This window comes from Carcharhinus amblyrhynchos, chromosome 6, assembly GCF_965287045.1.
Source record: "Carcharhinus amblyrhynchos chromosome 6, sCarAmb.v2.hapA, whole genome shotgun sequence".
In the NCBI taxonomy this organism is placed as follows: Eukaryota; Metazoa; Chordata; class Chondrichthyes; order Carcharhiniformes; family Carcharhinidae; genus Carcharhinus; species Carcharhinus amblyrhynchos.
The window spans coordinates 58,189,067-58,205,079 of record NC_137329.1 but is presented as its reverse complement, the minus strand read 5'-3'; the positions used below and the strand labels follow the sequence as shown (position 1 = coordinate 58,205,079).

The 16,013-nt window shown below is 38.0% G+C and overlaps 1 protein-coding gene across 2 annotated transcripts in view; it reads right to left on the bottom strand.

The window, feature by feature from the left end:
- prdm11 (PR domain containing 11) overlaps nt 1-16,013 on the bottom strand; it is a 165,551-nt gene that overhangs the window by 88,054 nt on the left and 61,484 nt on the right. For both annotated transcript variants that reach the window (XM_080190513.1, XM_080190514.1), the window contains one exon: nt 8,834-9,021. In XM_080190513.1, coding sequence (XP_080046639.1) covers nt 8,834-9,021 — 188 coding nt within the window. The remainder of the gene's footprint in view (nt 1-8,833; nt 9,022-16,013) is intronic.

Here is a 16,013-nt window from a genome sequence, read left to right as displayed (position 1 = left end):
TGATAGGGCTTCATTTTAATAGGCTTTTTTGGTTAGAATTAAAATACTGGGAAAAAAGTCCTTGAAATATCTAATAATAGTTACAATACTTTTACTTTTACTTCTTTCTTATTTTCATAATCTGTGTTTTATAATACAGGCTTAAATTTTAAACTTTGCAGAATGGGCAACTTAAAGTTTCTTCGTTCATGATCTGGTCATCCAAAGACCAAAGCCTTTCTTTTTTCAGTTCAACAAAGTTTGAATCTTGGAAGAATGATGTGTAATATTCCTTTAACTTGAATAATGCTGTTAAATTAATTTATAATTCAAGAGGTGCTGTTCATCTAAAGCTAGCTTGCAATATATTGTCCTCCTCAAAATAAAAATACATTACTGTGCCCTTTTGCAGACAAAGTTGACCCTGTTGTGTTATGATGCCCTTTTAACATTTGTTTTATAAATAAAATGTGAAATAGATTGTACTTAAATGTTCTATTTTTCTTGGGATATTCCTGTGTTTTGGCACCTGTGTCCTTTGAAACCATTTGTAACCACCTGCACGAGAACATTTAAACGATTTTTTAAGAGATTCCAGTCAATTCCACTTCATTTGAAATGTTCCATCTGCTGTACGTCAGATTCAAAGATGCCACTGTGTACGTATGCAAAGGCATCTGATATTTCTTTTGCTGTTTAGCAAAGGTACACTTTTATTTAATTCAACAGGATAATGTCCTAATTATTTATGAATGCTATCTATTATCTATATTTCCTTCATACTCTTAAGTTAGCTCATAAGATTATTGTGCAGCGTATATCAAATGCCTTTTGGAGTCAATGTACATTACATCAATGGTGTTACCCTCATTAATCCTCTCTTATCTCATCAAAAAACTCAACCAAGTTAGTTAAAGCACAATTTGCCCGAGAAAAATCCATGCTGGCTTTCTTTATTTAAGCCGCATTTGCAAAAGTGACTATAAATTATGCCCCAAATCATCATTTCCAAAAGCTTCCCCAACAACAAAGTTAAACTGACTACCCTGTAATTACTAAGTTTATCTTTACATCCTTTCTGGAACAATGAGACAACATTTGCAATTTTCTAGTTCTCTGACAAAGAAAATTATTGCCAGCCTCCACAATTTTCATCTTCACTTTCCCTTGTATTCTTGGATACAGCAGTGTCCAGGAACTCAGAAATTGCATTGCTTCTTTGGTGCCAGGGGTAAGGACATCTCCCTGTGGCTGGAGACAAACTTGGGAGTGAGACGGGGTGGATCCAATTGTCATGGCCCATGTAGGAGCCAACAATATCAGTAGAACAATAATAATGTTCTGCTGAGTTAGGATCCAAATTGAAATGCATTAAAGGTAGGAATTTCTGAATTGTTACCTGAGCCATACGCCAATGCAGAGTTAAACATGTGGCTCAAAGACTGATGCGAGAAGAAAGGTTTTGATTCACGAGGCGCTGGCACCAGTACTCAGGAAAGAGGGAGGCATTCTGTTAGGATGGGATCAGCATCCTGGTGCATCTATTAATTAGGGCCACTAACAGAATGGGAGAGGGCTCATGTTCAGAGGGTTTAAAAATCCAAAGAGCATAGTTGTGACAATGGAACAGTGATGCAAATTGGGTAAAGATAAGCAAAGTGGAACAGTGAGAAACTGATTGTGTATAACAATAATAGTGCATCAGTATACAAGGTCCATGAAAAGAACAGTGGAGTTGTGGTGATGACATACGCATGTGTAATTATAATCTGTAATTTCATCAGCTAGTCAAATATGTACTGAACTTCTTTAAAAGGACTTTTAAAAGCCAGCAAAGATACTGGTTTAAAATAGCTGTCACAGGTCACTTGTCATGTTTTGCATTGTCGGTTGGTCAGTTTCTGGAAGTTTCCAACATGGACTAGAATTAAGATATGTTAAAACTAGTCCACACCTGAGCTAATCAATTATCTTATGTGGAATACTTGGAAGGAAGATCACATGACCAGAATCACTATTTAAAATGTCTTTTATTATAACACCCAGGTTGCTTTAAGGCAGCCTGGAAGAAGTCTGTAAACAGACAACTAACCACCATCTTTCTTCCCTTTGCCCTCAAGTTCAGTGCCCTATCTCTGTTATATTGTGGGATCCATCACAGAGTCGGGGAATTTTAATGTAAAGGAACCTCAGATGCAAAAGCAATGATTTTTGGAAAAGACAGATTATGGTTTAAAAGAGACTGCTGCCAGAAATTGCAGTTTAAATCACCCTCAATCCCACTGGAATCCCACGGAAATACAACTCCTTTCCCAACCCAGCTTTGCAGGGTTTCCTTAACTGGCCCCAGCAATCCCAATCAATGTACCTATGTTCTGGAGCTCCAGTGGCAATCCTCATCCATGGGCCTACTATAATTTCAGTAGTAGACATTCGTCCTGACAGCGCTACTGGTACTCGACATCTGCCAGTCTGAATGGTCAGAAACTCTCGGAGGTGGGACAATTGCCCTGCAGGAGAAATTCCTAAAGGAAATGCCCTCTGCAGGAACTTGAAACCCTAAAGGCAGACAGCAGACTGCTTGATTGAGATGTAATCCTGACAGTGCCCATTATGGTAATGGCCATAATGTGGTTGCCTCTTCAGCTGGGGAACGGACTCACTGTTGCCACCCTTGGTTACAAGCTAACTCAGTTTGGGAAATAAATATTCCAGGGTACACAACATTTTGAAAAGACTGACAGAATGGAAAACAGCCCTGATAGTGAAGGATAGCATAAGGATATTTGTGAGAAACAATCTTGGCTCAGAAAATCAGGAAGCAGAATCAGTATGGGTGGAGATTAGAAATAGCAAAGGTCAGAAAACACTTATAGCAGTGGTTTATAGGTCCCTAACAGTAGGCACCTATTAGGTCATTAAGCAAGAAATTATTGGAGCTTGTTAACAATGGTAATGTAATAATTGTGAGGGACTTTAATCTTCAAGTAGACTGGACCAATCAAGTTGGCAATAGTGGTCTGGAAGATGGGTTTGTAAAAAGTTTTTGTGACAATTTCTCAGAACAATACATGTATAACTAATTAGGGATAATGCTAGTGCAATAGCCCAGGTTAATAAGTCATCTCATTGGGAAATAATGAATATGTTATAACAAAATTCCATATTAAATTTAAAGGTTACATACTTCAATCACAAACATAAATACAAAACTTAAACAAAACCTTTATCTAGGCTACTGTTGATTAGGTAAATAGATTAAAGGGTATGACAGGAAACATTGTGTTTAGCAAAAATCCATTCCATTAAAAAGCAAAAACTCAGCAAGGAAGAACCATCTTACTAAGGAAGATATGGGCAATGTTAAAAGTAAAATCAACCATGATGGTATAGAATAGCAGATCAGGTATTATGGGCTGTATTCATATTCTAATTTCTTATGCTCTCACAATTGTTCTTCAGTTGAGTATTCTATTTACGCATCTATTTAAGGCACACATTGTGAAAAGTTAATTATGCTAACAATGAAATATGTGAAATTTGTAGGGAACAGAATACACATTGATTGGCACATGTAACAAATACGCTACTGCTTTTTATTAGTGTTCATTGAAGGATTTGGATGGCATTATATGTCATAACAATGAGGCTCAAGTTGGTTATCAATTCTACTTCATTTTTCTGTCAGAAGTACATGTTAGTCATGCACATCTGCTTTTGTTATTTTTCATATCATATTACGTTAAAATTCAGTTTTATTCAATTTTTATAGGCAGTTCTTGCTATTGGTAACAAAGGGTACTAATGTTGCAACTATTGTGACAATTATGTGATGCTCAAATGGTTATTTAAGAGCACCTGATACTAATTGGGGAGGATTAGGGCACATATAAAAGAAGCAGTTTCCATCTGTGTGAGGGAGAAACTGTGTATAAGAGAAAAGTAGGCTTCATGTCTACTATACTAGGTTTGTCAATTATGAAATGTTGAAGACAGACTGGCTCCAGCTTTTCCTTTACCAAATGTCTATTTAGCAGATTAACAAAAGGTGTCATGACAAACAGCGAAGTGTGTGGACTATGCAACAAACTTATGTGATTCCAGATAAGCATCAGTGTCTTTTACAAATTAAACTGGAAGCAATACTGGTGTAATATTTCACAATAGCTTCAAGGGGAAATATGCACAACAGATTTTTGTGACAGCAGATCTTGACAGGTTTACAATGTCATCTAATCCCAAAACTATATCATGGTGTCAAATGTGCTTTCCAACATTATCAATTTTTAAATATAAAACTTTAATTACTTAAGTATCTGATCTTTTCTTGTAGGTGCTTTAACACAGTTCATAAATCCTGTTACTTGTAATTACTACTGATATTTCTGGGTGTCTTAATTTCACATAACACAGTGAATATATTTTTACACAAGAATTAAATATTTTGTTTTGTAAAGTCATGAAGATTTAAAATCGCTCATTCTTTATGCCCATGCTATCAATATTGTGTGATTTTAAAATCAATAAAATTGACAATACATGCATCAAACAAAAAAGAGGAATGCATAAAACTGAAAACAGTGAACCATTTTGATTGTATACATTAGATACACATGACAAGTGGAAATGATCACCAAGTTATATCTGTACGTGGATGCTGTACATAAGTAGTATACAAGGTTTATAATAATAGTGGAGCATTTACTGCAACCACGAGCAAATGATAAAGTCATAAAAATGAAACAGTGATCTACAAATACTGCAAGTCACTGAAAATCCTTTAGGAAAAATGGGTTCATAGTTATTTTCACCCTATTTAAATCCTATCCTACCTGTTGTTTTAAAATATAATTTCCTTCAATCTAGTACTCAGCAAACAGAATATTTAAAATTTTAAATTACACAACAAATATTCTCTGTGTGCTTAAGTTCAGTATTTACTTATATTGCGTTTCTATATTACACATATAATTGATGCAATATTGTTACACGTACAATTGAGTCTGACTCCAAATATTGGCATGCAAGACATAATCTAATTAGTTGCTTTTTAAATTAATTTAGAAAAATAAAGAACTAAGGTAATATTTAAAGGCCTGAATCCACCTTTATGACATTAAATTTCATTTGCAGCTTTCAAAATGCATATGTTCCTCCACTATTAAACAGTATCAGAAAATTTCATAATGCATAGTATCCCTTGAGGAAGGTTCTTGCTGTCTGCCAGACCAATGAAATGCACTGAATTGCATGAGGTTGATGCATTTGGGTGGTAGATACAAACTTATCTTGGCACAAAGAAATCAAATCTTGTCATTTCATGTTGAACAATTCTCTTAATGACTTGATATTTGGTAGTGTCCACTAATCAATTTCTGCAGCATTGATAATTAACTATTAAAAATAGGGAGCCTATTTCCTTCAGTAACATTTTAAGGATGATAGAGCTTTGGATATTTAGATGAGAAAAATAAAACTGGTTGCAACTTTACGCGAAGGCTGAACACATAAATCTATGTGTATTATTCCCAGGTCAATGCTTTTGCTGCTGCTAACTCCAACAGGATAAGCTATTGCAATAAAAATGATGGGGCAAGCAGCAGCCATTTCACAGCTTGCTCCAGCTTCACATTCTGTAGTTTTTCCATTCTACATATGTCATTCAATGGTACCCAGAGAATAAACATAGCTCAGATTGTGCAGTAGTAATGGGGAAATTGGTAGCGTTCACTGTAATTACAACATAGAAACCAACAGGAGTTTCTGGCATCCAGAAGCTGTCAATGATTTCTTGTTTTTTGTCCTCCACAGAGTAAGCTGTTGAGGTCTCCATAAATGGAAATCTTTAGATATCACTTATTTTGTTATATTATGAGCTTCTGCTTCTTATGCTCTAATTACACTTTAAATCCCCTCCTCCAAAAAGTTACGCCTTGTTGAATGAGATGTAACTGTTTTTGATGGTGTACAAAGTCATAATTACAACTGAACAATCTCTCTGGTGCAGAAAGAACTTATTTTATATTTGTGGAAAGTCAAATTTCTCCATTATGATAAAATTCCATGTGTTTTTAATATAATTTTCAAAAGTTAATTTGTGATATTTCGTTTTCTACCTTAATAACATCTACATATATATCCAAATCTTTATTTCACCCTGCAAAAAGGATCAAAAACAAAAGGATAATCAATACATTTTACTTCCTGGCTTTGTGTCTGGGAAATTTTTTCAATGTGATTGGCTATTTAACTAGCCTAATGATATCACTGTTTTTGGAAAGTGGAAATCCCCTATAGTTGGTGCCAGACTCAAATTATCATTGAAAAAGGTGGAATCAGCTCCTAATAGATTGTTAGATCTTTGAACAGCACTTTTCAAAGTCAGCAATAAGCGCTGTCACTTCATTGCTAATCACAAAATCTGGGCCAGTGTTACAGTGATTACCCGGGTACATCATGATTAATGAGATATGCTGCGTTCTTTTCCAACTAAAACACATGAATAGGCGTTCAACTTTGTTCCAGTAACCACTCTGATCAGTAAAATTGGCATATAATTGTGTATACCTGCAGTAAGAACAGATTGTTCCTGATGCAGTGCTCTAAATGAAACTGTTTAGCAAAAATGCTAAATTACAAGGTACATTCACAACCCAAACAGGGGTTTTCATTGAAAATTTAGGAGACTTATTTAATTCCTAATGCACATGAGAATCTGAACAGTGCGGATTAGGTTGATTGGCCATGCTGAATTGCCCCTTAGTGTCAGGGAGACTAGTAGGGTAAATATATGGGGTTACGGGGATAGGACCTGAGTGGCATTATTATCAGGGCCGAATGGCCTCTTTCTACACTGAAGGGATTCTACAATTCTATATCCCAGCTGTGCATAATACATAGGATTTGTGATTCAGTGGGCTAGGCAGGCGCTCCATTCATCAGCTGTCACTAAAGTCAAGGTTCTGAATTTTGTTTAGACCTGTAGTCACTAGAAATATTGTTTCACAGTTCCCAGTGACTATAGATCTAACATAAAGCTGCCCAGAATTTTACATATTAATCTCATTAAGAAAGGCCATAAAATGACTAGTGTGGAAGTATCTAGGGTGGGCACGTGGAGTGAATGAAGTTAAGTTGTGTAATATTGCTCAAATGGAGATGAAGATGATCTCTTACTCAGTACCTGATGCATACATTTTCCGAACTGCAAGTGGTTGACAGAGTGGAAAATGTGGTAAAACTTTGCCATTATCTATCTCATTACAATCTTTAAATCCTTTAACAAAATAAACTAATAATTAAAAAATATCTGACTGCACTATTCCATAATAGCACTTCTAAATAATCTAAAGTTTCAGAGATTTAGTCCTATTTTCTGTGGGATGAATAATTAAAGTATATTTATTAAATATTGTTGTTACGTAGAGTAAACAATAGTTGTTATTTAATATAAATTTGGCAGTAAATTTTGATTTTAAAATACTTTTTTGAAATTGACAAATAATATCCAAATAGACGTATTACGGATTACTTTCCTTTTTGCCATACATGTGGACTGGATGTAACCATTTCATTTGCAGTGAACCATTTCTAAAACTGCCAACTTTTGCTGCATGTGCAATCTCAAGGTCAATATCCTTTAAATAATATTCCCTCACACCAAATCTTTCACACCATTTGCAACTGTTTAAATATTTGGTCCAATATCCATTTACAAAATCACAATTATTACTGTAAAAAGTAATCAATTTTTAAAATTTATTTTTCTACTTTTGCATACAAAGCTGCCCCCTATTTATACTGTACAGAAATTGGCTGCCATTTACCACTTCTGCAAAGAGCATGAAGCAACCTTCTGCAATACCAAAACCAAACAGAATAAAACCATTAGACTATCTTATATTTATAATAAAAATAATTGATAAAGCACTGGTATTAAACAAGATACACAATGGTACATGATGGTCAAAGGAGTTAGGGCTGCATGACACAGTCACTGTCTGGACTTAAATTACAGACCTTACATTATTCATCATAGTTTTCCAAAAACAGAACACATTTTATATCCTTCCATAAACTGCTCTAATTACATCAGTCACAGTCATTTTAACAGCCTCCTATAACTGAGTAAAACTGTGATAATTTCATCAGTTACTGCAAAAGCCTTCAAATAAAAGCTGTGCCTTTTCCACCTCACTGTTGTATCAATTTGCACAATAACCATGTAATGTTTATCAAAAACAAAAGTACCTACAATCTTCTATCTCCAAGATACGTAGCATTGGTTTTTCAATAGCATACTTCTGCTAAAAAAAAAATTACTGTTCACAAATGACAATTTTAATAGCCAGTGATCAATACAAGCTTTAGTTGCAGGGACAACCGTATAGCATATTGACATACCTGAATCAGGCAATATAACACAACAGGAAGTATTGCAAGTATCTCATTTTGGATTAAACTCAGAGCCAAAGAGCATCCATGAGATTTTGAAAGAATCACCATTTCCGTTGCACTAAGAATAATTTCAAACTTTATATATTCCAAATTTATGCAACTGATAGTCTATGAATAACGTTGGAAGGTATTTCACGGAATACCCACACAATCTGGCACCAATGACTAACATCACTAGATCACATTTACTTTAATATGCTGCAAGAACCAATATCACAATGATTCACAGCAAAAACATGTTTAAACTAATTTTGAATTATCATCCCTATTATTCCTATCCACCAAAATCAGAAATCATTAGCAAAAATTACACATTGTAACAGTGCTAATCCACCAACTTGGTGATTCTCGCTATCAATTTAAACTGATTCTTATTTTTATTGTTTAAGTCACTTACCAGTTAGGAGACTTCTGTCCACAGTGTCCTGTGTAGTTGCATGGAGACGTTTCATGTAATCATCACTGTACCAAATTCTCAGCCTCTCTCCAGGGTGAATATCCCTACATACTCTGAAATAAATCTTTTCATGGTGCTGGAATGCCATGAGGTTCTGCTCATTTTCTTCTCTTGATATAACTACATACCTACAACAGAACAATACATTCTTAAAAGTGTGCTTATAAAATATACACTCTCATCATAAACGTGATTGATCTCTGGGTGTATTCTTGACCAATTGAGTGGAATTTCAACCCTAATTCAATACATTTTTAAATTTGGCTTTCATTTGCTGTGAGATTCGCTCACTTCAGCCTTAATGAGGAGGATGCTTCATGTGAAATAAAATATGCATTTACTGGTGGATGAATTGAGTGACAGTATTAGCTGCTTCTAAGGAATGGCTAGACTTCTAATAATAAATTGCTAAATTAAAGAAAGATTATTTATTTAAAAAAGTAAATATCATTTTAAAAGATCAAGTCTCTTCCATTCTTCAATTGTGGTTCTTACTTTATGACAATCACAGCGTTTTGATCCTTGTAATGATCTAGAAAACAAACTTGCCCTACTGAGTTTCAGGTTGAAATTCTCTTTTCTCTCCCCTTTTGATACAAATAGTTTGTAAGATTGTTTTGCTTTGTAACTGTCTCTTTAATTGATGGTCACATGACACAGGACATAGAAGCAGGAGTAGGCTATATGGCCCTTCTCCACCATTTGATAAAATCTGTTCTGAATTCTGCTCAACAAGTTTGGGTGGTTTGGTTGTTGAAGGGGAGTCCAGCTTGTCTTACTGTGAAGAAGATGCAGGTATTCACACCAATAGACATGGCTAACCAGGAGTTTTTCCAATCTTATCACCAGCCATTGATGTATGTTGGAAAGTCTTGCTCTTTATGAGCGCATCTTTCTTGGTCATAGAAGTCCTGGAGCAGGTCTTGAACCTGGAGTTTCCAGCTCAGAGGCAGGGACACTACTCACTGCGCCATAAGACCATCCTTGCAACATTTAAAAAGGTTAACTTGAAGGCAATAGCAGAAAAAATAGTAGATTTAAAAATAAGTGGTAAAAAAACTGAAACTGTGGAGATATTGGTTCAATACCTGAACCTTGGGAAGAAAAGACTAATGGAAATAAAATGCATGTTGAGTTAGTCAAAATGTAGTTGGAAATCAAGCACATGGTGCTTGAGAAAGTAACAGAGAGAAAAAGACTTGAATTCAAAAGAGAAAAGAAAGAGAAAAAGAGAAATGCAAAAACTTGAACTTGAGTTTCAAAGGGAAAGAGAAAAGGAAAAATTAGAAGAGGAAACCGGCAAATTTCTGAAAGAAAAGGAAGGGAATTTGATCAACAGTCAAAAGCTTTGATTATGCTAACAGAGCTTGATGATGAAACAATGTAACTCCTGACTTGATTTGGCAAAGATTGTTTGCCCAGTGGCTAAATTCAGAAAGAAAGGAGTTGAAATGTATTTGTATCATTTGAGAAAATTGTTCCACAGTTACAGTTGCAGAGAGAAATTTGGATAATTCTATTTGGTAGGGAAAGCATCGGTTTACATATGAACATAGGAAATAGAAATAGGCAATCAGCTCCTCAAGCTTGCTCCACCATTCAATAAGATCTATTTGAGTTTCAAGTTCCACATTTCCATCTACGCCCAATGTATTCAAACTTTTCAAACGAATATTCTATAGATTAAGATACACTTAATACAAATGTGCTTAATGCGTAAGAATTAGTTCCAGAAGCATATAAGCAAAAGTTTAAAAATCTGAGGAAGAGACAGAATCAGACTTTTGTGGAACTTGTTGGAGAAAAAGAAATGTTATTTGATAGATGGCATTTAGCTATTGAACCATAGCTGTATTGAGAATTCTGAATACCCAACATGAGGTTAATTAGCAGCTAATGTTTTAATATGTGGTTTGAGAATAATACAACACATTTAAGTAACATCTTAATAATGTCTCTACGAAATAAATTTGTAACATGAAAGACGTATTCATGAAAGATATCAGCACAAATCTGGCACAAATTATGCAACAAAGTAAATTACCCAGGCCTGGTGATAATACCAAAAGATAAAGACGCCTTGTCTTCATTTGGTTTTACAGCCAGTTTAAACTGGTTAGAGAAATGCTGAATCATAAGCCATTTTTGGGAATGAACTTCTGTAAAACAAATAGATGAATGACAGATTTATATTTGAAAGTGTCAAAACAAAAGATTGAAGGACATGCCATCATTAGATTGACAAATCAGTGAATGAATGCCCCGGCTGATGACAGCTGTGATCGCACTGTGTGCCTCTTTATACCTGGTCTCCTTGGTGTTCTGTGGCCTCTGCACTGATGCCATCAGCCACAATCTGAAGGGATATCCCCTGCCCAAGGAGCCATCCCTGTAGCCTGGGGTGTCCTTTGAAGATTCCAGGAAACTTCAAATGATCCCCTCTACCAGTTCTAACAAAGGGACAAACTTGGGAATGATCGGCCCAGCAGGACAGGGCCTTCAAGAAAATTAAACAGCAACTCGCATCCGAAAATATATTGGTACATTAATGACCCCAAGAAGGAATTGGTACTCGCCTGCGATGTGTCCCCATATGGAGTGGGCGCAATCCTGGCACACAGGTGGCAGGACGGACAAGAGCGGCCAATACTGTATGCTTCCAGGATCCTGGCAATGGCAGAGCGAAGATATGCCCAGATTGAAAAGGACTGGTGGTAATCTTCACGGTCAAAAAATTTCATCAGTATTTATATGGACAGAAATTTACAATCATAACAGATCATAAACCCTTGCTGGGTCTACTGAAGGAAGTCAAAGCAGTGCTGCCAACAACGTCAGACCTGACCCAGCGTTGGCATTATTGCTGGAGGCATATCAGTATCGAATGGAGCACCAACAGGGATTAGAGTGGCAAATGCCAATGCCTTAAGCTGGCTACCGTTACCATACACCCCACCATTAGTACCCAGAATGAAGGAGACAGTAGTGACACGAAACTTTATGGATGCACACAATATACAGCAGTGGACACAGAAAGACCCTGTATGGCAAAGGTAAAGCACCTGTTCTAACAGGGCAGCTGGAAAGATCGGTCCAGCCACAGTTCCACACATACTGGAGCAGGAGGAAGCAGATCATGGTGGAAGCCGCGATACTGTTGTGGGGAACAGGGGTCATCGCTCCAAGGCAAGGCCGTCAGGACATACTTGCCGAACTACACCATGAGTACTTGGAGTATCAAAAATGAAGATGCTGGCCAGGAGCTACATCTGGTGGCCAGGTCTGGATGCTGACTTAGTGAAACTGATAGGACAGTGCCAGAAGTGCCAACAGGGGCAGATGGCACCACAGGGTGCCCCGCTGAACCCATGGGAATGGCCAGGCAGACCACAATCACAACTCCATGTCGATTTTGCAGGCCCGTTTATGGGGTCCATGTTTCCGGTGATAATAGATGTCCATTCCAAGTAGTTAGACGTCTATAAACTAAGCTCAGCAAACACAACGGAACCGTCAAAACTGTGCACCTTGTTCACAACGCATGGTATCCCAGAGGTATTAGTTTCTGATAATGGTTCAGTGTTCACCAGCCTAGAGTTCACTACATTTATGAAATCAAATGGGATCTGACATATCAAAATGGCATCTTATCACCTGGCATCAAATGGGCTAGCAGAGAGAGCAGTCCAGACGTTAAAGGCCGGGTTGAAAAAACAGCCAGTGGCCTCATTAGAGACAAAACTCTCAAGGTGGTTATTTGACTATAGGACCACTCCACATGCCACCATGGGAACTGCGCCAGCAGAGTTACTGATGGCCCCAGACCAGACTGAGCCTGTTGTTGCCAAACCTGTGAGGAAAGGTGGAAAGACACCAGGAAGCCCAATGCAGGGACCATAACAATACTTGCCGAGAGAGGCACTTTGAAGCGGGGGAGAGTGTCTGGGTCAGAAATTATGCAAATAGACCTGCCTGGGTAACCAGCACAGTCGAGTCCAGGACCAGACCAGTATCCTACCGAACACATGTAGGCGAGGCAGTGGTAAGGAAACACTTGGACCAGGTCCAGACCTCAAGCTCTCCACCCGTTCCAGAGCTAAGTCCACCCTGCAGCCCTAGGGATGAGCAGAATCCTCCTCAACAAGCAAGTGGGGGCCTCAGGGTCCGAAATGGACACAGGGGACGAAGCTGCAGCGATTTCCCCTACCACCTGAAGTGGACAAGGAACCTGACCTCCGGCATTCGTGGCAGAAGAGAAGGGTGCCTAACCGTTACACACCACCGACAGAGGCCAAGTTAGAGGATCTTGAGCCGGCACTCAAGCGGAGGAAAAGACTCCTGAGGGATTCGGGATTCCTCAGACTTTGGAGGAATAAGTGTGATGACTTCAGCCAGGCTAATGAGGTTGGCTTGCTACAGTATGAACTACCTGATGAGTCCTAATTGATGGTTAAATCAGGGAGCCTCATGCTTCCTATTTAAAGCAGGTGTGTCAGACTCCCAAGATGCATTTAGCAGGGAGCAACTGGAGAGCTAGCTGTAAACAGATGAATGGTGTAAACAAAATAACTTGGGTGATGGGATTTTCGCCTTTGTGGAGTTATTACAGTTTAATTTCTAGCATTCTGACTTTGGGAACAGTTTTAAAGAAGATGCCAAGTAATAATGCTGATATCATACTGGGGAATGACTCGCTGGAGATAAAGTCCTGCTATGTCCAATTATGTCAGACAACTCCAGTTAAATCATAAATGTTAAAAATGTATCAAAAATATCACAAAGTACAGAATTCTGTGACTATCTGCATTCTTATGTGAAAACTATAAGTTCAACCAAAGCTGCGTCCAAAGCATCAAAAGCTCATACTCCATAATTAAAACGTCACTGAATCCTCAGGCTTATTCATTCAGAAGCCAGATGCCAGTCATTTTTGTAAATACTAGATTTATTTACAGAAAACAACATTACATATGTCCACCTCCTTTCCCAACACCATGTCCCAGAAGTCTCTCTTTATAATCTTTTGAGAAAACAAAAATAAATCAATCAAAAATGAGAGGCAACCTCTGGTAGGGCAGTGTAAAAAAATCAAAATTTCAAAGGAAACTTAACTGGCTAAACCAAGGGTGATGATGCACCCCCGCCTCTCACCGGTTGCAGAAGGCCTGAGGTGTGCCAGTGGACACTGTGTGCTCCCTCTCCAAAGAAACCCAGCCGCAAATGTAGCTGCGGTAGACAGGCAGATAGCTCGGGTAGGAGGTCCCTTCGACCACCTGCTGCCTGCTCCTGTTAATAACCAACTTGGCCAGGCTCAAGGGCAAACTTACGAGGAGGTCCTCCACTTTCCCCACCTCTCCCCGCACAGGGTGATTGAAGATCAGAAGTGTGGGGCTAAAATGTAAGTCTGCCTTCACACTCTCTTGATCTGAACAACAAAAAAATCAATAAAGCAAACAAAAATGATAGGGCTGTTCCCTATTTATACACTAAAAACAAAAACAAAACAAAAGTCAATAAATGTGAGAGTGTGACAGCCCCTGGTCGGGTAATTCCGATTATAAATCTTTTGATTAGAGTCCCCTACTTACTTAATAAAACTAATACTCAATAAATTACACAAAAAAATGACAGGAGTGATAGCCCTTGGTAAGGCACTGTGACTAAAACAAATCAAAGGAAACTTAACCAACTAAATCAAATCCTTCCTGGTATAAGAACATAAGAACATAAGAACATAAGAAATAGGAGCAGGAGTAGGCCATCTAGCCCTTCGAGCCTGCCCCGCCATTCAATAAGATCATGGCTGATCTGTCGTGGCTCAGTTCCACTTTCCCGCCCTCTCCCCATAACCCTTAATCCCTTCTCTTATCAAAAACCCATCAACCCGCTTCTTAAAAATATTTAGCGAGGCAGCCTCCACCACTTCAACGGGCAGAGAATTCCAGAGATTCACCACCCTTTGAGTGAAGAAGTTCCTCCTCAACTCCGTTCTAAACCGCCTCCCCTTTATCTTGAGGCTGTGCCCCCTAGTCCTACTGTCTTTTTTGAGCGGGAAGAGTCTCTCCACCTCTATCCTATCCATCCCATTCATCATCTTATACGTCTTATACGTCTTATACGTATTGATGATGCATCCCAGCCCCGCCGGTCACGGAAGGCCTGAGAAACAGAGTATCAGGATTCTTCTATAAAGGAATTAAAAATTAATTAATTAACACATAATAAAGATGGTAGGGCATATGATATGTTACAACTGCAGAATGTTAATAGGAATGTAGTGGTAGTTGCAGATAATACAGTTGCAGGGATGGACACAATCCTCTGCAGCCAAGAGAGGAGTCCAGACAGCTGTGTCGTTTGTCAGTGCCAGGATTCAAGACATCACTCTCGACTGGAGAGAAATTTACAATGGGAGGAGGAGGATACAGCGGTTGTGGTCCACATAGGTAGCAATGGCATAAGTAGAACGAGGGAAGAGGTTCTGCTATGGGAGTATGAGTAGCTGGGGCTAAATTGAAAAGCACAATCTCAAAGGTAATTTTCTCTGGATTACTACTTAAGCCACAAGTGAATTGACATTGGGGAAAATCAGCCTAGAAAGTTAAATATGTGGTTCAAAGATTGGCATGGGAAAAATGGGTTTTGATCGGGGAAAGAGGGAGCTGTACAGTTGCAATGGTCTTCACTTGAATCATGCTGAGATTAGTGTTCAGGTGAGTCATATAACTGGGGTGGTAGAGAGAGCTTTTAAATAATACGGCAAAAGATCAAGCTTCGGATAAAGTATAAAGAGAACACAAGGCAAGTGAGCAAGGTAGAAATAACGGAAATGGTGATCTGAAAGAGGCAGAGTTTACAAATCTAAGAATGCACCAACAAATAAGGCTGGAGGTCACAAAAATAATAAAAAGGCAGAACCAAAAGCTTTACATTTGATTGCATTTGTAAAAAAAAGACGAACTGAGAGTATAAATAGAAATAAATACATATGATCTGATAGCCATTAGACAGACATTGTTGCATGATCAGAAAGACTGGGAACTGAATAATCAAAGGTACATGACATTTAGTAAGAACAGGAAACTAGGAAAAGATGGAGGGGAAACTCTGTCAATTAAGG